This window comes from Pristis pectinata, chromosome 1 (assembly GCF_009764475.1).
Source record: "Pristis pectinata isolate sPriPec2 chromosome 1, sPriPec2.1.pri, whole genome shotgun sequence".
Taxonomy (NCBI): Eukaryota; Metazoa; Chordata; class Chondrichthyes; order Rhinopristiformes; family Pristidae; genus Pristis; species Pristis pectinata.
In genome coordinates, this window is record NC_067405.1 from 71284454 (window position 1) to 71312346 (window position 27893).

Sequence of the window (27893 nt, forward strand, 5' to 3'; positions counted from 1 at the left end):
AAGCTTCAGAAGATGGTTGGTGTGATAACACAGTCTTGCCTGATCCCATTTTGCTTTAGGATGAGGCATGTCTTGGAGCCATTGATTAGTATCAAGGCTTGCATATCATTGTGTAGCAGATGTAGAATTTTTTATTTATATTCACTTAAGGAATGGGCTTCACATGCATTTAATTGCCCTTCCCTAGTTGCCATTGAGAAATTGGTGGTGAGCTACTTTCTTGAAGTGCTGCAGTCCTTGAGATGTGGGTATACCTACAATACTGTTAGGGAGAGAGTTCCAGGATTTTGACCTAGCAATGGTGAAGGAATGGTGATATATTTCCAAGTGGTGTGTTACTTGGAGGGCAACTTCCAGGTAGCAGTGTTCCCATGCTTTTTCTGCCCTTGGCCTTCTAGCTGGTAGAGGTCGTGGATTTGGAAGGTGTTGTCTCAGGAGTCTTGGTGAGTTGCTGCGGTGCATCCTGTAGATGGTACAAACTGCTGCTACTGTGTGTCAGTCATGGTGTGAGTGACTGGTTGTGGATGAGGTGCCTATCAAGCAGGGCTGCTATGTCCTGCATGTTGTCAAGTTTCTCGAGTGTTGTTGAAGCTGCACTCATCCAGCCAAATGGAGAGTATTCCATCACACTCCTGACTTGAGCCTTGTAGACGGTGGACAGGCTTTGGGGAGTTAGGAGGTGAGTTACTCGCTGCAGGATTCCTAGCCTCTCACCTGCTCTTGTGGCCACATTGTGTATATGGCTACACCAGTTTTTGGTCAATGGTAACTCCCAGGATATTGATAGTGGGGTATTTGGTCATGGTAATGTCATTGAATGGTAGGGGGATGATAGCTGAATTTTCCCTTGTTAGATATCATGATTGCCCAGGACTTGTGTGGCACAAATGTTACTTGCCACCTATTGACCCAGGCCTGGATATTGTCTGGGTCTTGCTTCGTTATCTGAGGAGTCACGAATGGTGGTGAACGTTGTGCAATCATCAGCAAACATCCCTACTTCTGACCTTAATGATTTTCTGAAGGCAGTTAAGAGTGGAAGGCTTTTGTGAGATCCAAAAAGGCCAAGTACAGCAGTTGGTGCTGCGGGTTCAAGCAAAGAAGGTCATAATGCATGGATAATGGATTTCTTTTGGTTGGGGGTGGTGTGGTTGGCTGTGTCAAAGATTGCAATCAGGCCTGAGAGAGATCATACACAATTGTCAGGCAGACATTTATGACTTGCAACATGGCTACTGCAGTTGTGGACAGAAACTTTACCGAAGCTGGATAGAATCAAAAAGAGTTTTGAGAAAGATTTTTGAGAAACATTTGAGAGATCACCAAGTCAAGGCTTTTGGAGATGGAAAGAAAGTTGGAAATAGACTGGCATCTTGCAGTAAGACATGATCAATGTTTTGGTTTTGACATAAATCATTCAGCTTCCAGTCAGAATATTTGCTTTAACTTTGGATTTTATTCAAGCAAGATTACTTCATTTAAGTTTTTCCTGTGGCTTCCCATGATGTAATTGGATTCTTCGTAACCTGTCGGTTGTTCATTTATGGTTATTCAGGGCAGATTTCCTGTTAGAAGGAAGCTGAAGTCTGTTCCAGGTTCATGCTCAGTTGCCGCCTTCCCTCTGATGAATGAAAACAACTGCAGTTACGGCCGCAAAAGTCACTCGTGCTTTACCATCAGAATTTAGGCTCAATTCTGCCAATTAATCCAGGAGCAGTAATTTATTCTCTCTCCCGTCCACCCCCTTCCTAAATATTTCTTGTGGAGGAGAAAATTCAGAAACTCGCAAATTAAATGTGGGTAAATAATTGATTTTTTTATGAAATGTCAGACAGCACAATGATCTCCAAGTCTGACCCAAAGATAATTACATTGTCCTCGGATTTGCCTTTATTCATCTCCTCCTCCATTCTTCTTGTCTCTCCCCAGCATGACAAATACTTCAGGATGCAAATGGATTGAGTCCCTGTCCACAATCTTGGAGAGCTTAGTCTGTGCTGGGCTGTCTTTCAAGATCTTAAACTTGATCCTGTTTTCTCTTGCAGTTAGGCATAAAAGATCCCATTGCCCCAATGCACAGTAGGGCAGGTTTCCCGTGTGCCCTAGTCAATGCATATCCAATGTTAGTCATTCACTGAATTTTCTTGGTCAGTATTTATTACAAGGCTGGTTGTGAGAATTTCCTATATGCAACTGGTTGCCATATTTCCTTCAAACTAAAATGGCAATATTTCAGAAGTACATTATTGTCCTGAAAGTGCTCTGGAGCACCCTGAGGACATGAGAAATCCTATCCAAATGCAAATCCTTTCCTTGTAGGTGACTGATGATGTCTGCTCATTTAACTGATGGGAATATTAGGACTTCCACAAAGTCGCACAGACCCTAAAGTTGCCACCCACTGTTTGAGTAATTTCCCATGAATGTGCCTGGCATTGGACTTCTCATGATATCTAATGAGGAGTGTGCAGAGATTTCCCAATTGTTAGCTGTGGGGAATCCACTCGAACGATCAGAGCCAGGTTAGATCTGGCACGGTGACAGTTCTATGGATCCGACAGCTGACGGGTTAATACCAGCAATAATTTTACTTAAGCTTATTTAAATATTTTAAAGTGTTTTTGGTCTTTATTTTAAATGTTCAATATTTTTTAAGCTTGATTAGTGTTGAAGTTTTTCAATTGGAAAAATCCAGTGCTTTTGACATCTTTGGTAGGTGGCTAAGCCAGGAACAATGGCAAAGTACACTGTCAAATGTTGTTTTCCTTTTGTGGGGCTTCTATTTTCTCCCTCCCCAATCTGTTACATAAGAGGAGGCCTGGTGCCTGGCAGTACTGACTTGTCTCAGCAAGTTCCTGCCGGGGAAGCTGCCCACAGTGAGTGCAAATGTTTGTTGTAGGGCACAAATTCTGGGCCATTGTACTGAATAAATGTCACTATATTGGTGGAAGATTTTAATATGTGGTTTTGACTGTTGTCTTTTATCCATTTGCCAGGTTGATGGTCTGCCAGCCCATTCTTGCTGGTTTCAATGTAGTACTCGGCTTCCTCCCTTTCACAGAAGAGAAATGGTGCGAAGTCTCTTGCTCTAGATTCTCCCAGAAGAGGAAACACCCTCTCGGCATCCAACATTGAAGACCTTCAGGATCTTGTATGTTTCAATCAATTTGTCCCCCACTATTCTAACAGCCACCTTTTCAACGTTTCCTTATGTGACAACCTGCCCATTCCATTAAACCTTCTCTGAACTGTTTTTACTACTCTAACTTGCTTCCTTAAATAAACAGACCAATAAAGCGGAGAGCACTCGAGATGTGATCTCTCCAATGACCTCTATAATTGAGGCATAATCTCTTTTCTGTTATATTCCCTAACCTTTACACACAGCAATGTCTTGTTCTCTGGCACCATTCCGGTAAACTTGCTTTAATGCTTGGAATTAAATGATTAATTTGATCAATTATGCAAAAGCAAGCACATTGGGAAGTAAATAAGGTGAAACTTACCGGATGAATAAACGGGCAGGAGTGGTTCCCAGCAATGTGACCTTATCACCTTCAACCAGCAGCATGGAACCTTCACGCAAACCCTGCCACAGCAGTGGAGAAAGTCATATTCTGTCTGCACTGAGGTCAATGAAAACCTTGCAAAATTGCAATCACTAATTAACTAAAGACTGTTCAGTCAGTGAGGTAAACTGTGTTCTGACCAATTGAAGTTTTTTTTAAGAATCAGTATATCTCTCTTAACATGCATATAAAAAGATGCATAGCTTCTTCTGGGAACTCGGTGATAAATACATTTCTTTATTTAATGGAAAGTTGAAGCAAGTATTCTAGAGCAATTATCTTGTTTATCTTCCTTAATTTTGTTTCAATTTAGAGTTACACAGCACAGAAACTGGCCCTTCAGCCCAGCTCATCCATGATGACCAAGATGCCTGTCTAATCCCATTTGCCTGTGTTTTGTCCATGTCCCTCTGAAACCTGCCTATCCATGTATCTGTCCAAATATTTTTTCCAGTGTAATTGTACCTGTCTCTATCACTTTCTCTGGCAGCTTGTTTCATATACCCACCACCATCTGTGTGGAAAAACGACCCCCTCAGGTCCTCTCTAATTCTTTCCCCTCTTACCTTAAACCTATGGCCACTAGTTTTACACTCTCCTACCTGGGAAAAAGACTGTGACAACCTATCAATCATCATGGAATCATCTTGATTGCCAGGACAGGCATTGGAACATTCTCATTGTGTCCATCCTGTCATCTGCCTGAGGTGACTTTTATGTACCCCAGATGCTAAGCAAGAAATTTCAGTTGTGAACCACTGCAATTTGGTTTAACTCAGTCTTCTGGTCAACAACAGTGCAAGTTCCTTCCTAATCCTTTACTTTGTGTTACTTTGTTAAAGTAAAAATTACTCACCAGGACGGGTGGTGTACCTGGTTCCTCGTGGTACTGCTCAATGCGTTTTTCCCGGGTTTCCTAATAAGAAAGAAAAACTTTTTGTTAATACTGACAAACATGATTGTAGGATCCTCTGATGCACATGGAGGGCTTGCGGTCCTCTGTGTCTTTGCTATCTCTTTGTAAAAGCTATCTAATTGGTTCTACTTTCTCTGCCCTGTAAAATGCTGTATGTGTAAAGTATGTATCCAGTTCTCTCTTGAAAGCAATTATTGAATAATATTCCAGCAATCTATTGGGCAGCAAATTCCAGAAAATAATTTTCAGCATCATTTCTCATCATCATCTCACTGGGTTGCCAGTTACTTTACAATCATCGAATTTACCCCTGGAAAATTTACAACAGAGGAGGAGCAATCGTCCACGCCAAGCTACCCAGTTCATCTCACCTACCAGACCTTGGTCCAGAGCTCACCAGGTCATAGTTCTTCAAATGTACTTTTCACAAGATCACAAGACAAGGGAGCAGAAGTAGGCCATTCGGCCCATTGAGTCTGCTCCAAAGAAAGGGAAAAAGAAATGAGAAATGGGGGAAATGTCCATGAGAAGGAAAAAAAAATTGGGTGCTTCTGCCTCAACCGCTGACCCCTGAAGCCACTTGGGTGAAATTTTTCTTTGTGCTCTCTAGTTATAGAGTCATACAGCACGGAAATGGACCCTTCGGCCCACTGAGTCCTTGCTGACTATCAACACCCATTTCCATTAATCCCATTTTTATTCTCGCCATCAACTCCCCCCAGATTCTACCACTCCCCCACACACTAGGAGCAATTTACAGTGGCCAAACATCTTTGAGAGCACCCAGAGGAAACTACACAGACGGTACTGAGGTTTGGATTGAACTCGGGTCACTAGATCTGTGTTCTTATGATATTTGTCCGGATCGTGGCACTTCTGAGCATTTCGTAACACAAGGTATACACTATCTTGCATCATTTGAGTTGATATCAGTGCATTATCACCTACCCCCATGTGTTGATTGTTGGGGTCTGCATCCAGGTAATGAGGGTTAATGTTGAATGGAATCAGGCCAATGGCTTTAAATGACGGTGGATAGACAATTGGCATGTCGTTGGTGGTGCATATGCTGACAGTGGCCACATTTGTTCCAGCACTGGATCCCATGTAAGGCATGCCATCCTGCAATGAAAATTATAAACTGTTAATCTGTACTCTTTCTAATAATTGCAATCAAACAAACCATCAGTGGCAGCTAATCAACGCTGTTTGTCTTAAATTGCAAATTACCTACAATCTCAAAAATAGCTTTGAGGCATGAATAACTGCATTAAATTGGGTCAGAACGCAAGGCAAGAACTTGAAAGTGCATAGAAAGCTTGAGTGATGCAGTGTGGGCGGGGAATATGTGTGCTGAGATTTCTGAGCAGGTCATTGGCTGTATTCAGTGACTGACTACTGCCAGTGTGTCCCAGAACAGAGTTTCTTCTCTCATACCTACTCCATCACCGCTACCACTCACATCCTCCGCTATAATATCCTTTGACTCAGCCTTTGCTTCAGGGCATCCATTGTTGAAACTTTTATCTGTGCCTTTGTTAGGTCCATTTTAAAAAAAGCCACCATCAGAGTTAACTGACATACATTTAATGACTAAGTCCAACTAACAGCTCCAAGTGGATCAGACCACAGAGCTGGCATTGGGACAGTGTAGCATTCTGACAGAGATTGCAATGAAATCCTGGCTTTTCATGAAAATTGATTTCATCCTATATTCTTGTATCCTAACTTGCTCCAGGTCCACATCAGAGTTTGCTTGGTGACTTAACTCTTACAAAATATAACACTGCAATTTTAAAATTCCATAGCTGGTCCTTCCCTCCCTGTGTTGGCTTGCCCATAGAAGACAGAGGGTAGTGGTCAATGGGACATTCTGGCTGGAGGTCTGTGACTAGTGGTGTTCCACAGGGATCCGTACTGGGACCTCTGCTGTTTGTGATGTAAAATGACCTGGACCAATCACCACCTTCAAACCCCCTCCCACAAATGATCCTGCCAGCTTGTGCTTCACCAGATTTCATTCTTCTACAAGAAGCTGCCTTTGACCTGTATAGGTCTGGAATTCCCTTGGTTAAGCTTTCCAACACCTTCCTCCAGTTAAGTTGCTTCATAAAACCTAACATTTGGATCATGCATTGAATCGTGTTGCCTAACATCCCCTTGCGTGCTGTCATTTCCTCTTGACAACACTTGCAAAGCATCTTGAGAGGTTTTTGTCCTGTCCAGGGCACTATATTAATGCAAATTGTTGTTAAGCTGGGGTGGGGGAACACTCAATGTACCCATACAGTCCCTCTGCATGGGATGGGAAGGATGAAGGGCCTCTCTACAAAGCAAAGCCATTTCTGTTGGTTGATTGCAATTTGGTATGTGAGGAGAAGCTCCACTGGAAGGATATGGACATTGTGTAGGCGGAAGGGATTAGTTTAGTTAGGCATTGAATTACGGGAAGTCCCTGGGTTACGAACGAGTTCCGTTTTTGAGACTGTTCGTAACCCGATTTTGTGTGTAACTCGGAACAGTGTCCGCGCATGCGCACTTGGCCCAGGGATCGTGGCCGCATGTGGCCCCGACCACACATACTTACTTGGCCTGGGGTTGGGCCAAAGAAGGTGTACCGCCGCCGTGGTAGGATCGGGGGCCGGGCCTGCTTATGAACTGACTACGAAGGTCGGTTCATAAGTCGGGGACTTCCTGTACTAATTTGTCTAGTTCAGCACAACATCGTAGACCGAAGGACCTGTTCCTGTGCTGTACAGTTCTAGGTCCCTCATGGGATACTCCTCAGAAGGTTAAGATGCATGGTATCCACAGTGACTTGGCCATTTGGATTCAGCATTGGCTTGCCCATAGAAGACAGAGGGTAGTGGTTAATGGGACTTATTCTGGCTGGAGGTCTGTGACTAGTGGTGTTCCACAGGGATCCATACTGGGACCTCTGCATATATCACAAACAGCAGAGGTCCCAGCATCCAGGTCAATGGCCTGGATGAAAATGTAGATGGGTGGGTTACTAAGTTTGCAGATGATACAAAGATTGATGGTGTTGTGGATAGTGTAGAAGATTGCCAAAGGATACCGTAGGATATCGATCAGTTGCAGCTATGAGCGCAGAAGTGGCAGATGGAGTTTAATCTGGCCAAATGTGAGGTGTTGCACTTTGGGAAATCAAATGTAAAGGGACAGTACACTGTTAATGGCAGAGGGATCTTGGGGTACAAGTCCATAGCCCCCTGAAAATGGCTGCACAGGCTGAAAGGGTGGTAAAGAAGGTGTATGGCATGCTTGTCTTTATTAGTCGAGGCATTGAGTTCAAGAGTCGGGAAGTTATGTTGCAGCTTTATAAAGCTCTGGTGAGGCAGCATCTGGAGTATTGCATTCATTTCTGGTTGCCCCATTATAGGAAGGACGTGGAGTCTTTGGAGAGGATTCAGAAGAGTTTCACCGGGATGCTGCCTGAATTAGAGGGTATGTGCTATAAGAAGAGCTTGGAGAAACTTGGGCTGTTTACTCTGGAGTGGCAAAGGCTGAGGGGAGATCTGATAGAGGTTTATAAGATTGAGAGGCATAGATAGAGTAGGCAGCCAGTATCTTTTTCCCAGGGTCGAAATGTCCAATGCTAGAGGGCATACATTTAAGGTGAGAGGGGATAAGTTCAAAAGAGATGTGCGGGGCAAGTTTTATTGTTTTACACAGTGGTGGGTGCCTGGAATACGTTGCCAGGGTTGGTGGTCGAAGCAGATACAATAGAGGCATTTTTAGATAGGCACAATTAGATAGGCACATAAATGTGCAGGGGATGGTGGGATATGGACATTGTGTAGGCAGAAAGGATTAGTTAGGCACTTAATTACTAGTTTAATTGGTTGGCACAATATCATGGGCTGTCGACCCTGTTCCTGTGCTGTCCTGTTCTATGTTTAATATCATGATGGTTCACTGGAGCAGAACTGAACAATCAGGGTGGATGAAAGAAATGGTGAAAGTGCACTTCATGAGAACAAACGATAACTCTAACTCAGAAATTGGTAGTCACATCATGCATGTTGTTACAAATAACGTAATGGCTAGATATTTGGAAATGGCTAAACCATGCACCAGTTATGAGTATTTTTACGAAATTGGTGATCACATTTAACTGGTAAAGATTCACCATAATGCCCTGAGAAAGTAAGGAGGCATGGGATCCAAGGGGGCATTGCAGTGTGGATCCAGAACTGGTTGGCCCACAGAAGGCAAAGAGTGGTTGTTGAAGGGTCTTCTTCTGCGTGGAGGTCGGTGACCAGTGGTGTACCTCAGGGATCTGTACTGGAACCCTTGCTCTTTGTGATTTTTATAAACGACCTGAATGAGGAAGTGGAGGGGTGGGTTAGTAAATTTGCGGATGACACGAAGGTTGGGGGTGTTGTGGATAGTTTGGAGGGCTGTCAGAGGTTACAGAAGGACGTAGCTAGGATGCGAAGTTGGGCTGAGAAGTGGCAGATGCAGTTCAACCCAGATAAGTGTGAAGTGGTTCATTTTGGTAGATCAAATAAGATGGCAGAATATAGTATTAATGGTAGGACTCTTGGCAGTGTGGAGGATCAGGGGGATCTTGGGGTCCGAGTCCATAGGACGCTCAAAGCGGCTGTGCAGGTTGACTCTGTGGTTAAGGCGTATGGTGTATTGTCCTTCATCAATCGGGGAATTGAATTTAGGAGCCGGAAGGTATTGTTGCAGCTATATAGGACCCCGGTCAGACCCCACTTGGAGTACTGTGCTCAGTTCTGGTCACCTCACTACAGGAAAGATGTGGAAGCCATAGAAAGGGTGCAGAGGAGATTTACAAGGATGCTGCCTGGAATGCGGAGCATGCCTTATGAAAGCAGGTTGAGGGAACTCGGCCTTTTCTCCTTGGAGCGACGGAGGATGGGGGGGAGCCTGATAGAGGTATATAAGGTGATGAGAGGTATTGATCGGGTAGATAGTCAGAGGCTTTTCCCCAGGGCTGAAATGGTGGCCACAAGAGGACATAGGTTTAAGGTGCTGGGGAGTAGGTATAGAGGAGATGTCAGGGGTAAGTTTTTTACTCAGAGAGTGGTGAGCGTGTGGAATGGGCTGCCAGCAACAGTGGTGGAGGTGGATATGATAGGGTCTTTTAAGAGACTGTTAGATAGATACATGGAGCTGAGAAAAATAGAGGGCTATGGGTAAGCCTAGTAATTTCTAGGGTAAGGACGTGTTCGGCACAGCTTTGTAGGCTGAAGGGCCTGAATTGTGCTGTAGTTTTTCTATGTTTCTATGTAACCCCCGATGCCAGAATTAAATGCATTTCCTTAAAACAGAAAACCTCATGGGATATGACATGCATGTTTACACAACTTGTCGATCACCCATGGTGTAGCAAGTGCTGGGTGTATTTGCCATGAGAGGTGTTTACATATGTTGTTTCCATTGGGAATTTAGTATGGACAAAGTTGACAGAAAGCATCATCATAAATTATTTTGTAGAATATCATACCTGAAGGACTCTACTTTGTATCTCTGAAACCAAATTGTTGTCATACAAAGCTTTCAGGAGCCGAAAAGTGTTCCCTCCACCTACAGCATTCAGTAAGGAAAAATATTTAGCAAAACAAAATACACAGGGGCTATCCAGACCTAGTATCACCAGAAACTGGATGAACATCATAAATGGTTGAAGTTCAGTGTGTAAATGAGGCTATAATTTGGGATAAGAATTTAATAGCCTGCTGTCCAGATGAGGTTCATGGTCCAATTCCATGTTTTCAACATCTGATGCTACTCCCAGTGACATTACAGTAGAGTCAAAATGCCAATTGTCCTATGACGCCATTGACTGCATGGCCAATGGAACAACTGAAACAATCTTTTGCATTTATTCATTGAGCCATGTGACAAGGACAGGTACATCCAGCTAGTGAAAAAAATAGATCCATTAATCAGCACGGTGTATAACACACAAACCAATATGCAGGTTTATCTTGAATTCCCAACCATGAAGGTAAATATCAATTCCTGGACTCACCCAATAGAAATAGTTTCTCTCTATCTTGCTGTCAAAATTTCTAACAGCTAATCACTTAACCTTGTACTTTGAGTGAGTTTGAGTACACTTCTGCTTTTCTTTGCTGCTTATAGAGCGAGTTCTGATCAATTATTTTTACCAATGGAGTGTCAGCAATCAACTTCCCCCAAACCTCCCAATCACCAACTTCCCGTCCTGCCTTCCTTTCCCCCAACAATCTGTCTTCCCCATTGCCCCAAAATCACAGGTTTGTATAAGCCACCCTTCCTTTCCCCCAATCACCTACATGCACCTGGGAGCTCAAGTGTGAAGACACCTGAAGGCCACTGCCAAGGACCAATTCTGAGCCAAGGTTTGACCGGTTTATCTGTTTAAACTTCAAATGGTAACATTAACCTTTTGTACATTGGTGACCCCAGTGTATCTGCTTCAAATACTTCACAATGGGTGTGTCCAGTATTTCCACAGACTTCTCCTCCCGGTGATGAAGAGAGGAGCTGGTGATTTCTGTATTCTAGCTGGATTTTAGCAGATTCTCACCAATGAAGATTCCTTCTGCTTTCCTTACTGCCTTCACGGGATTTGGTGCTTCATGGATACTGTCAAGTCCATAACCTGATAAAGGTTGCAAAGAAATGTGTGGTGAGTAAAATACTATTGTCAGTTCCCTAAAAGTCCTTGTCAAATTTGAGACTTTATATTCTCACCCATGTATTTGGCTGCTTGAACATTTTCTGACTGACTGTGAGTCACCTGAGGAACTGAATCAGCTAAGGGGCAGCTTTTAATCTGAAGTGAAGTTGACGGTGCATATATGAAATATGAATATCAGAGTTGCATTCTTCACTGTAGAGCCCTTCAATTGGTTCTCTTTTCTGTTCCTTAACTGATTCAAAACTCTCCTTCTCACTATCCTATTTCTTGGCCTGTCCCAAGTACCAATCTTCGATAATGCAGGTCCCGTAATGGCTGAAAATTGGAATTTTCATCCTTGTGTTCATATCCTTCTAAGGCTTGCCCCTCACTACCTCTATAACTTTCTGTGGCACCACAGCCCTCGGAATGTTCCTCCATTCCTGGTTTCTTATGCATTCCTGATTTCCTGTGCACACCCAACAAACCAAATAACCACTCCTCTGCTCTTTCCCTTAGTTCCCTTTTAAAAGTTACCCTTGATTCTCCTTCTACCATCCCTCTTAGCATTGCATTCCAGATCCTAACAGTTTACTGCGTAGATAAAACTTTTCACGTGTCAGCTTTGCTATTTAAAAACAACAGTTTCTCTTCCTGTTACAGCTCATTCAATCTTAATACATACTCATGGAGTCATAAAATTGTACAGCATAGAAATGGGCCCTTTAGCCCACCATGTCCATGCCGATCTTTTAGCCCATCTACACTAATCTCATTTGCCCGCATTAGGTCCGTAACCTTCTACTGTTCCATTAAATCTCCTCTGCACCCTTGTCAATGCTTTGACATCTGTTCTGAAGTGTGGTTGCCAGAATTGGCCACCAAATGTAACAATATAACTTCATTGCTAGTTAAGGATCCCATATGCATATTACACTGTTCTCACTTTATCGTTGAAAAGTATACTTTCTACACTCACAGGTCTCATTTTTCTTTCCTGTATTCTTTTAAAATGTTATTTTAACCCCTCATTCTCTCCACCAAAATTATTTACTTTAGGCTTCCTTGCATTAAATGTAATCTTTCATGAGTTTGTATTTCACAGTCTGCCTTTCTGACTTCTGTTACTCTCCTCTCCACTGTTTACCACATTTCCAGGTTCTGTGTCATCTGCAAAATTTTAAACCCAAGCCTTGGTCGTAAATTTTATAGCTTAAAAATAGCAGTAATCCCTTATCTGACCTCCAGGAAATAACTGGACTGAGAAAGCATTGACCATTGCTCACAATCTTCTGCCCCATCCCCATTTTATTCCTCACACCCTCACTCCCCCTCAATATTGTTGCTCTGTTGTATATAATGCATCAACTGTGCTATCGTCATCAACTTTGTACATTACTTTGAAAATAAATAATGTCAGTTTGTCTGTTGGGCACCGGCACCTTGTACGTCTGTACGATAGTTATTACATGAAGGAGCATGGCCCTGGGAATGTTATCATTTTTGTGGAGTTGCTATACTGCATTTACCTGTTTATTTTTTCTTTGCATCCAGACAGTTAAATTGTGAGGAGCTATCTGGCCAAGCATTCAGGAGTTATGAGGGCTGCCTTAAAGTCCAAGATATCATCAGAGAAGGTTGGTTTATTATTCTCACATGTACCGAGACACAGTGAAAAATTTTTGTTTGTATGGAGTGATCTGTCTGGATGGCATGCAAACAACATTGAGGTAGTACAAGGGAAAAGCAATAACAGAATGCAGTATATAGTGTTACAGTTACAGAGAAAATACAGTGCAGGTAGACAAGTAATGTGCAAGGGCCATGATGAGGTAGACTGAGAGGTCAAGAGTTCATCTTTAGCATACAACAGGTCCATTCAAGAGTCCGATAACAGTGGGATAGAAGCTGTCCTTAAGTTTGGTGGTGGGTGTTCTGGAGCTTGATGGATAAGCCAACTATTTTTAGTGCTGTTTTAAAATTAATTGTTTCCATTCAAGAAGTTTTAAAGACTTGCCATGCACTGAGTGAGGAACTGGTGAGATGCTGGTGCATCTGCATTTTGTTTTGCCTGTACATGATGAAATCAATTATTGTTCATTGCAGATTAAAATTCATCTGCAATTTGGTTCACATTCTGGGCTGTAAATGTGATTCAACTGATGTAATTTCAACTACTGAAGCAGTACAGTGTCACAACTTGTACAGCTGCTGCCTTCAGCAACCTCGGGTGCTGTCTGTGTGGAGTTTGCTTGTTCTCCTTGTGACTGTATGGGTTTTGTCTGATGGTCCAGTTTCCTCCCACATCCCAAGGAATTGCAGCTTGGGAGGTACTTACCTCAAGTGAGTAGGTGAGTAGTAGGAGGATTGGGGGTAGTTGATGGGAGTGTGAGGAGAATGAAAAGGGCTTGGTGTAAAGTCACAGTCATTCAGCACGAAAACGGTCCCTTCACAGCATCGAGCCTGTGCTGACCATTGGCAACTGATTTTGACTATTCCTACAGTAATCCCTTTTTTTAAATTCCCTCCACATCTTGTTGTAAATGGATATTTGATGGTCATGTGCTTGTGGTAAGCCAAAGTGCCTGTTTCTGTGCTGTTTGACTCTCTAACACAGAAAGAGGACAACTCTTTGCTTGAATAATCCCAGCTGGTCACACTGCTCTGCACTGGGTAGCTTTTGCTGCACTTGTTTGTGATCTTTTCATTACTTTTCCATCCTTTGTGTGAAAAAAATCTTTTGGATGAATATGGAGAAATTTCATCCTGCAGTATTTGCTTTTCATAATGCAGTTGTTGTATAATTAGAAAAGATTTTAAAGCAAAAGGTTAAAAATGAGTGGGAGAGAGACAGGGAAATGTTTAAACTTAATCACTGATCAGCAAGATCATGAATTTCATTTTATGCATGTTGATCCTCTAAATACCCAGTTTACAAATCTGCCAGTAATGAGGAAATGAATGGGCATTACAAGTTTAATCTTATTGTAATCATGCCTGGGGATATCTCTGCACTTTGAACTTGGATTAGCTTTATATACCTTGTCCTTCTGAAAGAAATCATTTATTTGTAGCCTTTGTTTTATTTTCCCCCAGATACACTAATAATGCTGCCATTTAGTAACCAAATCTTGGTTTGGTTCACATAGACATCAGGAATGAAAGCAGGCCATTCAGCCCCTTTTACCTGTTCTGCCCCTCAGCACCACTGGTTTGAAAGGGGAGCTTTATTTATTCAGAGTCTATCCTAATCTCTGTAGCTCTAAATTCACTTGCTCAGGTTTGTCAAGCCTTGTGTCCCAAAAAAAAATCCATTTCAGTGTTATGCCCTGAAATTCTGAAAGTTTATAGTACATTTCAACTAAGGTTGTCAAATGTAATCAGGAAGGTACAAAGACATGCAAAATTTGACATGCCAAATGGACAGAACTTTGACACTAGGTAGTGTAAGGTAGCCAGGCTGTTTGGATGCTGTATTTTTACAATAATAAACGAGCTCAACACTACCTACAAATGAGCAGTTCACCTCATTGGTAGCCCAACCATTTGCCTCAAGGTGGCACTCTCTGTTGTTGGGATGATCTTGGAAAGCAATTTCCTTCCTTCCAATTTCAAAGACGAGTATTCTTGTGGGAGTGCCAACTCATCCAAGCCCCACTTCACTCTGATTTGAACACTTATGCTTTCTCTGCTCCTTTTCAACGATACTGTGGAATCTTTTAGGTCCTCTTGAGGTTGTCAGTTTAACATACCATTTGAAAACAGCATTTCCAACAGTGTATCACTACGTCGCTGCTGCACTGACATTTCAGCCAAGATCTCCCTGCACTGCACTTCCTCCGTAGCTGCGACACTTTACTCTGTACTGTTACTGTTTTTACCTGTACCACCTCAATGCACTCTGTACTAACTCAATGTAACTGCACTGTGTAATAAATTGACCTGTATGATCAGTATGCAAGACAAGTTTTTCACTGTACCTCGGTACAAGTGACAGTAATATACCAATACCAAGATTTTGTGAACCTACAACCTTCTGACTTGACTAAGCATGCTGCCGTTAAGCCCTGGTTCTGATTGGTTTTAGCAGTAAGAAAAAGAGTTTGTGTATAGTTGTGCACGATTATCTTGCACTCAATAGACTATTTTCTTACCTAAGCTTTCAAATTTCTGCCTTGCTGTCTTGGCATACGCATCTCTATCATGTAAAGCATATGGGACAAATAACACCCTCTTCACTTTACTGCAGAAAGAAATAAGAAGTTGTTAGGGATCATCCAGAGGGAAAGATTGATTAAGGTTCAGCACCCCTGGTTAGTTCTTAATAACTGTGGTTGAGAACCTGGTGGAGCAATGAAGTTGGGTCTGGTCAGTAGAATACTTAATGTATCACAAGATTCTACTGTTGTTAATCCACTAATGCAATGGGGGACAGGATGCTCCCAGTAGGATTTAACCAAGAGCAGACAAGAGTGAAATGAAGTATTCTATTTTTACAGTATTTTTCTTCTGTTTTTAAAACAGATTACACAGACTGGGCTTGAATCCACTTGAGTGTTGAAGGCAGTGGGGTTATCAAAGATGTTTAATGAAGGAACTAGTAAGATTGATAGAAATAATTTCCTCAGTCGGGAGGATCCACATATTTAGAGCTAGTTTATTCATATATAACAGTAGATTTCGAGAACTCTCTCTCCAAAAAATGTTGTCAAGTTTGGGAGCCGATTCAAAATTTTGAAAACCGATCATATTCAAAACCTAACTGAAGATGGAACAGGAGAGAGCAGAATGACCTGTTCAATTCCATATAATACTTTGCCAAAGCCCAATCTACCATTGATCAGAAGCTAAAATGTGCCGTCAAACGATGTCCATCTTTTCTCCACTTCCAGATTGGGTTGGTGCCTGCAGAGGGAGATTGCCTATCACTTACATTACACATATAACTGAGGTTCCACAGTGAGCAAATGCCTTTCAATACTTACTCTCCAAAAAATTCAGTTATCTGCCCCTGGCAATGTTCTAGGTAGCCACCCCCATACAAAGTCGAGTTTGAAACCAAAAGTGCTCTGCGTTTCATCTCGAGTCTCCTCAGAAAATATTTTCCCCCGTGATCACTGCAAAATAAAAGTAAAAAGATGGATAGCAAATTATTTTACCCATTTTAAAAATGACAAAATATGAAAAGGTTCAGATTTCCTGGGTTCCTTCAGTGTTAGTTGATGTATTTTAATGAAAAATTAGTGGAGGCAAATTCATTAGGAGCTTTTAAGAGGGACTTGGATGGGCATATGAATGAGAGGAAAATGGATGGATATGGGCTTTCTGTTGGTAGGAGGGATTAGCTATGTCAGTACAACATTGTGGGCTGAAGGGCCTGTTCTGTGCTGTACTGTTCTATGAAAACCATATATGCTTGTGCTGTGGTAAGCTATTGTATCTTCACTTTCAGCTTAAGGTTAATAACATAAGTACCAATGCCTGGAATGGAATGGTTAATTGAATCATGAGAATCGTTTTGATTTTTATGATTATGCTGTCAATAAATGACCCACCACCACTATGTTTGGTATTACTGCCAGTTCTGAGGAAGAGTCGCTGCTCTGAAATGTTAACTGGTTTCTCTTTCCACAGATGCTGATTGACCAGCTGAGTTCTTCCAGCATTTGCTTTTGTTTCAGATTCCAGCATCTGCAGTTTTATTTGTGTTCCACTACTAACTTTGATAGAGTGATTTATGAGGTGTAGCTGTGCTCTACAGGCTTAAATCTAGCTGTAGGGGAGTTCAACACAACATATGCAAACAGTACAACCCTGTTGAGAGTACAATGGATGCATGTGGCTTTTTAACCGCGTCTTTTCAGTATCTCCAGAGGTAAAACAAATTCATAGATGAGACCAACATGATCAAATTGTAAGCTTCTATATTCCATGGTGAAGTTATCTATACTAATCAGATGGTATGATCAATATTATTTAACATAAAGCCAAAGTGCATTGGTTAATTCAAGGAAAAAATATGAATGAATAGTGTTAATTTTTGGCTAGATTATTTTGCTAAACACAGGAACAATAACCCCTTCGTTTCTTCCTGGAGGCCTGGGCAGATTAGTTGTAGGAATGTCTGCTGTTGTCTCCAAAATACAGGTTCTGGCACCCTGTCTGAAGATGTAGCTGCCTTTCCATTCTCAACATTTAATTCAAAAGATTTAGTTCCATGAAAAAATGATTTAAACAAGAGTAAAATACGTGCTATGAAGTGGTTCGAAGTACTTAAAGCAAACAACCTTACACAATCTGAATATATTTTGCTGAGTGTGCATTTGGAGCTATTAAGTTCATAGTCGTTCCAGGAATAGAACTTACCAGCTACACGAGACTTGGAGTCAGCATTAGTCCTTACACGGCTAGCTGCATATGGATTAAAATAATTGTTCAGTTACAGAGCTAACCTCGTCTCTCAAACCTTTCACTAGCAAGAATGGGAGGCAGAAGATGGATGGAATACAATCCCTTCCAAATTCCCCTCAATGTAACACCACCTTGACTTGGACTGTATCACTGTATCTTCATCGCTGAGTCAAAATCCTGGCATCCACTACCATCGAGCACAGTTGGGAGTCCCTTCACTAGAAGGACTGTAGCAATTCAAAAAGGCTGTCCACCACTTCCTTTCTCAAAGGCAGGTCGGAAAGCCTATAATATCCACCCTTCCTGGTGGTGCCCACATTCCAAGAGTGGGGAAAACAAGCTTATTTCTGAATGCCATTTTAACAATGTGTTTACCCATACAACTGTTACTTCAGGCAGTACAAATTAAGCATAAACAGGAAAGGCGAGCAGACTTGAGTATGCAAAAGTTAACCTTTGAGCCATAATGACTATTTCAATAGAAAAATTCAATTCAAAGCTCAGAGCGAAAAACATTAAAGATAGACTTACCAGGTGATAGCACTGTAGTTCCAGCAACAACCCTCACAATAAAATGCTGCACCTATTACTTTGCACGAATCAGCAGAGCCAGAGATTTGAATTATGATCAGCCTTTACGTTTTATCTCCATGCTGATTACGGGTCAATAGTAAGAGTAAAATAATTGCCTGCACTTTGTCCTCACTGAGCAGCAATTCATTTTCACTTGTCACTGTACATTCATGTTATTCTCGTATAAAGCAGCATTCTAGGGAAAGTCCAGAGTTGTGGTAGAGTCATAGAGCAATATAGCACGGATACAGGCCCTTCGGCCCAACAAGTCCATGTCGACCTGGTGCCCACCCCGCTAGTCCCAATTTCCTGCATTCAACCCATATCCCTCTAAGCCCCGCCCCTCCATGTACCTACCCAAGTGCTTCTTAAATGATACTATTGTCCCTGCCTCAACCACTTCCTCTGGCAGCTCATTCCATATGCTTACCACCCTCTGCATGAAAGAGTTGCCCCTCAGGTCCCTTATAAATTTCTCCCATCTCACCCTAAACCTATGATCCCCAGGTTTGGACTCCCCTACCCTGGGGAAAAGACTGTTACCATCCACCTTGTCTATGCCTCTCATAATTTTAAACACATCTATGAGGTCACCCCTCATTCTCCTACGTTCTGAGGAATAAAGACCTAGTCTGGCCAAACTCTCCCTCTAACAGAGGCCTTCTAGACCTGGCAACATCCTCTTAAATCCTCTCTATACTCTTTCCATTCTAACCACATCCTCCCTATGACAGGGTCAGTACTCCAAGTTGTGGGCTCACCAGTGACTTGTACAACTGCAACATAATGTCCGAAATCCTGTACTCAGTGCCCTGATTGATGAAGGCCGGCGTGTTAAATGCCTTTTTCACAACCCTACCTACCTGTGACGCTACTTTCAACAAGCTATGCACTTGTACTCCTAGGTCCCTCTGTTCCATTATACTCCCTAGTACCCTACCATTCATAGTACAAGTCCTACGCTGGTTTGACTTTCCAAAATGCATCACCTTACGATTATTGAAATCCATTTGCCACTCCTCAGCCCACTTCCCTAACTGATCAAGATCCCCCTGTAATCTACGATAACCTTCTTCACTATCAATAACACCTCCTAATTTCGTGTCATCTGCAAACTTACTGATCAAGCCTCTTGCATTCGCGTCCAAATCATTTATATAAATAACAGATAACAAGAGTCCCAACGCCAACCCCTGCAGCACACCACTAGTCACTGGCCTCCATTCCAAGAAATAAATTTAACCACCAGCCTCTGCTTTCTACCTCCAAGCCAATTTTGAATCTACCTAACTAGCTCTCCCTGGATTCCATGGGACCTAACCTTCCAGACCAGCCTACCACGAGGGACTTTGTCGAAGGCCTTGCTAAAGTCCAGATAGACAACATCCACTGCCCTGCCTTCATCTACCTTTTTGGTTACCTCTTCAAAAAACTCTAAATGATTTGTTAAGCACGAGTTTCCACGCACAAAGCCAAGCTGACTCCTCCTAATCAGACTCTGAGTGTCAAAGTTCAGAAAAATTCTCTGCTCCTGAAGTAACTTTCCAAATTTCTGATCACAGTTGAGGATGTCTTTGGGAGATGAGATGTGCAGGAGGGCAAATCAATAAGCAAGAAGAGCTGTTCAACATTCTTTCTGGTGTCCAGCAATTTTGCAGATACCTAACACACACCTTCATCCTTAGTTAAAGAACAACATTTGTTCATAGTCTAAATACAACCCAAGTGCTCACCAGCCACTAATTTACAGTTGAATTATGATAATTGTTGTAGTCAAGTCCAGAGATTTGAGCATACATTGTGGTTGCATTCTTTGAGATGAGGTGCTAAATCAAGACTTAATCAGTCCCACTAAGGTGGTTTAAAAGAAATCCCCTGCTTTGGGGGGTGGGGGAGATGTTAAAAAAGCAGCTGAGTTCTGGAGTTCCAGCCAAACCTTTTTCCCTCAATCAGCACCATTAAAACACATTATCTGGTCATTTCCACATTCTTTTTGTGACTTTGCTGTGCACAAATTGGTTGTTTACAACAGTAGAGCAATGACTACATTTCACAAAGCGCAGACATGCCTCCTTGTTCCCTGGGAATGTAATAGCAGACCTTTAAACATGTGTGCACAAAGTTGATGGGAATGTGGGGAGAATAAGAAATGGGATGAGTGTAACTGGGTGTTGATAGGGTGGACTCAGTAGGATGAAGGGCCTGTTTCTGTGCTTTAAGTCTATAACTTTTTTTTTCTCTGCCCTTCCCTTTTCACTGTCCCCCCTGTCCCCCTCCCCAAAGTACCTTGACTCCCTCAGTAACAAACAATATATTGATTTCTGCCTTGAATATACTCATTGACTGCCTCCTGAGTAGACAATTCCAAATATCTGAAATCCTTTGAGTAAATCTAAATCAAATTTAGATTTTAAAATTGAAATTGAAATTTAAAAACACAGCAAAGTCTAGTCTTCATTTTATAAAATACGTAATCAGGCACAGATTGAAGATGCAGTAAAATATCAGAGCAGAGAGGTTAAAACTTACAGGAAGGAGTGAATCAATCAAGGCTCATTTCCTTCAGATAGAAGGTTAAGCATAAAGATGCTCATACCTGTGGCTCACTAAGCGCCTCACATATAAAATAGTCAATAATAAATCAAAAAGGCACCAGAGTGAGTACTTCTGCCATATGGAAGATTAAAGCAAATATTAATGGATGCATTTAAGATTGTTCAATAAGTACAGCAGAGAGGGAACAGATGGGGCTGGGAGAAGGCATGAAGTCGTGAAGAATGACTTGAACCTATTGGATTGAATGGTCTGTTTCTGTGCTGTGAATTTAAAAACGATAGGAGTGCAACTTGTGAGATATCAGTTGGAGTGAGCTAAAATACGCTGAAAGAATTGGTCAGTGCTGAGGGATGTGCACCATACTTGGGGCAGGTTGCAAGTGCTACGAGTTCTGTGGAGTGTTCCCTTTGATCCAAGAACAGATTTGGAATGAGTATTATGATGTCACAAATGTGCCATGCTATGATGCCGTGGTTACCAGGTTTCAAAGGAAACAACTGCACAAGCTGGAGAAAGCCAGAGGCCAGAAAATGCGAGGGGAGATGGTTTGGTCCAGATCAGTGTTGAGAAGCAGAGCAAATAGCTTCTAAAGTGCAATGAGCCGTTAGAAATCCCTGGCCTCTCAAAAATTCAGCCATGGATATGCTATTTTTACCACGCTCAAGGAACATTGTTCATGGCAGTGCTACAATGTTGCCTTCACATTCTTCTCAGAGCACTGATGTCGGTGTAAGCCAGTTAGGAATCTCTGACAGCAGATTACACACTGGCAAATCTAAGTCCCCTCCGGGTGGTAAAAGCAGATATGGAACTGGGTCATCAAACACTGTCAGCTATATCCACAAGGAAACTGGAGTGCTCAAGGTAACAGGCCAGCTTTATGAGGGAGGGGCTTGGCAGGGGAAGAGTAATAGCATTCTGACTGTCTTTCCAATTAGATCATTGGCTGCCTTGCATTTGGGACTTCACTTTTCTCACTGTGATTGTTTGATGTCCTTTTTCCACCCCTGGTTTTTAGTGTAGAAATATCAACCAGTGATGTTCATCTGTAACCCCTAGGCTCATTGACCCATGTCGGCTCCTAGTCCGAAATAAAATCAGAGCTTTGTTTCAAATTTCTCCACTGCCTTAACCCTTCAACTTGCCTCCAGTTCTCCAGGCATCTCCTGGTCTGCTTCCTGCCACCCACAATTTTCATTACTCTGCCACTGGTGATCACTGCTTTGGCTGCCTAGAACATGAAGTTCCCTCTCTAAACCGAATTTCCTATCTTCTTTTCAGTTTCTTTCATGACCTTGTTCACCTCCTTGTTAGCTCCCCGCATGACCTGGCATCAGATTTCTTTTGGTAACAGTGGCTGTGAATTAAACACTTAAAAGTGCCAGAAACACTCAGCAGTTCATTGCTAACGTGTTCATGGTCCGGTCAAAGAACTTATTGACCTGAGACGTGAATTTTATCTTCACTCGGAGTGCTCCCAACAGTTTCAGTTCTTATCACGCAATTTGTGATAATCCGCAAGGTATCTATCAACCCAAAAGGGAGAAGGATCAAATGGCTCCTCCCTGCCCACCATTACTCTCACAAGCAATCTTTTTCTTTTCAGAAAGCAATTCTTTTCAACGGGGTATATTTGTCAGTCTTTGCAGTGCAATATGGTACAAGGAATTCATGCTATTGACATCTTCTCACAGCGTTTTATGGGATTTCCAAAAGAAGAAGAAAAAGTTGAAGAACAAAGTGCAAGTTTTGATTCTGGGAGCACACTTGCAGCTGTGGATGAGCCAGTGAGTTTAATTGCTACAGTCCTTTTTTCTTAATGCTTCAGTTGGCCCGGGTTCAATCCTGACCTCAGGTGCTGTCTGTAGAGTTTGCACATTCTCCCTGTGACCACATGGGTTTCCTTTGAGTGCTCCGGTTTCTTCCCACATCCCAAAGACATGTGGGTTGGTAGGTTAATTGGCCTCTGTAAATTGCTCCTAATATGTAGGTGAGTGGTAGAATCCAGGAGTTGATGGGAAATTGGGCATAATTAAATGTGATCAGTTTAGGATTGGTGTAAATGGGTGTCTGATGGCCAGCAGGGACTCAGTGGGCTGGAGGGCCTGTTTCTGCATTGCACGACTCAATGACTACCTTCCTTCACATATACCGGTAATTCTCCTCTCATGCATGTTTCCATAATATGAACTGGTTGTAATGCGATTGATGGATTAGGGAACACTATTTGTATTATGCAGGCAGCATTGGTTATAGCGGGATCGGGAAAACCTGTTTAAATCTGTGCTTTGAAGGCAACTACAGCCTGTTCATCTATAATGTGACTTTCTATAACGTGAGGTTTCTTGCGAATGTAATGATCACATTATAGCAGAGCTACCTGTACCTGTAGAAACAGGCAGCATCTATGGTGAAACATTAACTCAGTTTCTATAACCACAGAAAATAACGATCAAAAGAACTGCAGATGATGGAAATCTGAAATAAAAACAGAAAATGCTGGGAACACTCAGAAGATTGGGCAGCATCTGTGGAAAGCAAAACAGAGAAAAGGTTTTGGATTGAAGTATTCCCTGAAATATATTAATACCACAGCTCAATGCCTTTAAGGGAAAGCTTAAAAATACTTGAAGGTTGAGGCAAATGGGAGGAGGCTAAAATGGCGACTGAAAACTGGTATACTGGAATTGGCTCAATGTAATTCCACGCAGAGTTAACCTGTAAATTCACCAGTTGTTTCAACTGGGCATTTTCCTGTCATCCCTACTGCAAAACCTCACCTGAATAAATTTCAATTTTCATTGCAGGTTGGTTGCTTGGCCTTTCATATTAAACACTGCAAGGACTTTACAAATACCTGTATCCTTTTCATCAGCTGGAATGTTAATTCTATTCTCCTGGTGATTTAAAATATCTGATTTTTGAAGCTCTCTCCTCTCTGATGGAAGATTCAGTGAGTTAGAATATCTTCTCTCACCTCTGGAAACTTTGGTTTACATACAGCTTATAAAATGGAGATTGTTTCTTCCCTTAGCTTGAACATACTGCTGGCAAGAGTGGCCCTGGTCAAAAATGGGGCTCATCTGTGGTACAGCAAGGGAGTTGGCAGACTTGGTATTCTAAGGAGGTTTACTGTTATTTGTGTTAGGAGGGTGAGTAACCAATGGAGTCAAATGGACTGAAAAGTCTTCTCTGTGCAGAATGATTGAGTCATATAGCAGAAAAACCACCACTTCAGCACACAATGTTGTGCTGAACTAATTAAACACCTAACTAAACTAATCCCTTTTGCCTACACAATGTCCATATCCCTCCATTCCCTGCACATTCATGTGCCTCTATCGTACTTGCCTCCACAACCACCCCTGGCAGCACATTCCAAGCATCCACCACTCTCTGTAAAAAAAAAGCTTGCCCTGACATCTCCTTTAAACTTGCCTCCTCTCAGGTTAAACAGTATGGACATTAGACACTAGGCTAGTATTAGACATTTTGAACCTGGGAACAAAGTTGTCTACTCTGTCTATGCCTCTCATAATCTTATAAACCTCTATCAGATCTCCCGTCTCCGCCGCTTCAGAGAAAACAACTCAAGTTTGTCCAACCTCTCCTAATAGTACATGCCCTCTAACCCAGGCAGCATCCTGGTAAACCTCTTCTGCACCCTCTCCAAAGCCTTCACATCCTTCTTATAATGGGGTGACCAGAATAGAATGCAATACTCCAGATGCAGACTAACCAGAGTTTTATAAAGCTGAAAAACAACTTCATGACTCTTGACCTCAGTGCCTCCACTAATAAAGGCAAGCATGCCATGCACCTTCTTTACCACCCTATCAACCTGTGCAGCCACTTTCAAGGAACTATGGACTTTGGACCCCAAGATCCCTCTGGACATCAACACTGTTAAGGGTCTTGCCATTTTACATTTGATGTCCCAAAGTGTAACACCTCACATTTGGCTGGGTTAAACTCCATCTGCCATTTCTCTGGCCATATCTGCAGCTGATCGTTATCCTACTGTATCCTTTGGCAATCTTCTGCGCTATCCACAACACCACCAATCTTTGTAACTTACTAACCCACCCATCTACATTTTCATCCAGGTCATTTATATACTGTATATCACAAACAGCAGAGGTCCCAGTATGGATCCCTGCGGAACACCACTAGTCATAGGCCTCCACCCAGAATAGGTCACATTGACCCCTACCCTCTGTCTTCTATGGGCAAGCCAATTCTGAATCCATATGGCCAGGTCACTGTGGATCCCATGCATCTTGATCTTCTAGATGAGCCTCCTGTGAGGGACTTCGTCAAACACCTTACTAAAATCCATGAAGACAACAGCCACAGCTCTACCTTCATCAATCACCCTCGTCACCTCCTCAAAAAAAACTCAATCAAGTTAGTAAGGCACCACTTGCCCTGCACAAAGCCATGCTGACTGTCCCTAATTAGGCCATGGTTTTCCAAATGCTCATAAATACTATCCCTAAGAATCCTCTCCAATAGCTACCCTACCACTGATGTGAGACTCACCAGTCTATAGTTTCCAGGATTATCCCTGTTTCTCTTCTTGAATAGTGGAACAACATTGGCTACTTGCCAGTCCTCCAGGACCATGCCTGTGGCTAGAGAGGACACGAAGATCTTAGTCAAGGTCCTAGCAATTTCATCTCTTGCCTCTATCAATAGCCAGGCATATATCCCATTAGGCCCTGGGGACTTATCCATCTTAGTGTTCTTTAAGAGACCCACCACTACCTCCTCCTTCATCTCAAAATGCCCTAGCATATTAGCATGCGCCACACTGATCTCCCTATCTTCCATGTCCTTCTCCTTGGTAAATATTGATGAAAAGTACTCATTTAGGACCTCACCCACATCTTCCACCTCCAAGCACACGTTCCCTCCTTTATCCCTGAGTGGCCCTACCCTCTACCTAGTTATCCACTTGCTCTTGATGTATGTGTAGAATGCCTTAGGATTCTCTTTAATCCTACTTGCCAAGGACCTCTCATGGCCCCTGGCTCTCCTAATTCCCTTCTTGAGTTCTTTTCTATCTACTTTATAATCCTCAAGGGCTCTGTTTGATTTTAGCTTCCTAAAACCTACATACTCTTCCGTTTTCTTCTTGACTAAATTCACCACCTCTCTCAACATCCAAGGTTCCCTTACCTTGCCAAACTTGTCCATCCTTCTTACTGAAACATACCTGTCCTGTACTCTGTGCATTTGGTCTTTAAACACTCTCCGCATGTCAGATGTGGTCTTACCCAAAAACAGCTGTTGTCAATGAACTTCCTCTAGTTTCTGCCTAATACTCTTGTAATTTGCCCTGCTCCAATTTAATACTCTCACACAAGGTCCATACCTATTCCTATCTATAGCTTTCTTAAAACTTGAGTTGTGGTCGCTGTTCCCTAACTGTTCTCCCACTGAAAGGCGAGTCACCTGGCCAGGCTCATTTCCCAGCACCAGGTCCAGTATGGCTGCTCCCCTCGGACTACCTACTGACTTAACAAACCCTCCTGGATGCACCTAACGAATGAATTCTGCCCTGTCTAAACCTCTTGCACTTTAGGAGGTCCCAGTCTATATTAGGGAAGTTGAAGTCACCCATGACAACAACCCTGTTGTTTTTACATCGTTCCCTAATCTGCCTGCGTATCTGTTCCTCAATGTCCCAGTGGCTATTGGGGGGTCTGTAGTATAATCCCATCAGAGCGATTGCACCTTTCTTATTTTTGAGTTCTACCTATTTCGACTCAGTGGATGAGCCCTCTGTTATGTCCCCTCTGAGTGTAGCTGCGATATTGTCTCTGATTAATAGTGCAACTCCTCTTCCCTCTCTATCTTTTCTACAACATCGAAACCCTGGAACATTAAGCATCCAGTCCTGTCCCTTTCTCAACCAAGTCTCTGTAATGGCCACAACATTATAATTCCATGATCTAAGTTCATCACCCTTACCCCTAATACTCCTGGCATTAAATTAAATGCACTTCAACCCATTCGTCCCATTGTGTACCTTACCTTGTTCCTGCCTGTTCTTCCTTACAGACTTGCTGGTCATTCTCAGTCCCTCCACTTTGTGACTTGGTGCTGTGGTTTCCATCCCCCTGCCAAACTAACTTAAACACTCCAGGGTAGCACTAGCGAACCTCCCTGCCAGGATATTGGTTCCCCTCCAGTTAAGGTGCAACCCGTCCCTCTTGTATAGGTCGCCACTGCCCCAGAAGAGGTTCCCAATGATCCAAGAACCTGAAACCCTGCCCCCTGCACCAGTTCCTCAGCCACACATTCATCTGTTCTTTCCATTCCTGCCCTGACTAGCATGTGGCACTGGGAGTAATCCAGAAATAACAACCTTTGAGATCCTGCTTTTCAGCCTCTTTCCTAACTCCCTATACTCACTGTGCAAGACAGTGCTCCCCCTTTCTACCTGTGTTGTTCATGCCAATGTGCGCCATGACCTCTGGCTGTTTACCCTCCCCCTTGAGAATGTTCTGCAGCTGCTCTGAGACATCCTGGCACCCAGGAGGCAACACACCATTCTGGCGTCTCTTTTGCGGCCACAGAATCTCCTGTCTGTCCCCCTAACGAGTCTCCTCTTACAATTGCTCTGCCTGACCATTACCCTTCCCTGCTGAGTCTCAGTGCTGGCCACAGTGCCACTGACCTAACTGGCTGCTGCTGCTGTGCCGTAACAGGTCACCACCCCCCCACCCCCCAGCAGTATCTAAAGGGGTAGACTTGTTGCTGAGAGGAATGGCTGTAGGGGAATCCTGCACTATCTGCCTGCTTGTTCTATCTTTCCTGGTGGTCACCCAACTATATGCCAGCTGCACTTGTGGGTGTGACCACCTTGCTAAAGCTCTCATTAGTGATGCTCTCAGCATCCTGAATGATCCTAAGTATGTCCAACTCCAGCTCCAGTTCCTTCACGCGATTAGTCAGGAGTTACAGCTGAGAGCACTTCCTGCAGGAGTCAACAGGGACACTGACAGTCTCCCTGATCTCCCACATCCTGCAGGAGGAGCATGCCACTGCCCTAGCTGCCATCCCAGCTACTCTAATTGGGAGAGAAATTCCAAGGAAAACCTTACCTGCACCTACCTGCTCAGCTTCCTCTCACCAAAGCCTCCTGAATCAAAGCCTCAACACTTATCCACAGCCACAACACTTCCAGCTCAAACGTGGC

At 42.8% G+C, this 27893-nt stretch overlaps 1 protein-coding gene across 1 annotated transcript; it reads right to left on the minus strand.

Annotated features, from left to right (window-relative positions):
• Nucleotides 1-1510: 1510 nt before the first annotated feature.
• si:dkey-69o16.5 (Alpha-aspartyl dipeptidase-like) lies at nucleotides 1511-27893 on the minus strand. The gene is made up of 9 exons (XM_052024387.1): nucleotides 27809-27893; nucleotides 16132-16263; nucleotides 15301-15389; nucleotides 11054-11128; nucleotides 9986-10065; nucleotides 5434-5607; nucleotides 4426-4485; nucleotides 3507-3589; nucleotides 1511-1621 (listed from the first exon to the last, which is right to left on the minus strand). Exons 2-9 carry the CDS (start codon nucleotides 16224-16226, stop codon nucleotides 1552-1554), a joined length of 726 nt encoding a protein of 241 aa, XP_051880347.1. The 5' UTR covers nucleotides 16227-16263; nucleotides 27809-27893; the 3' UTR covers nucleotides 1511-1551.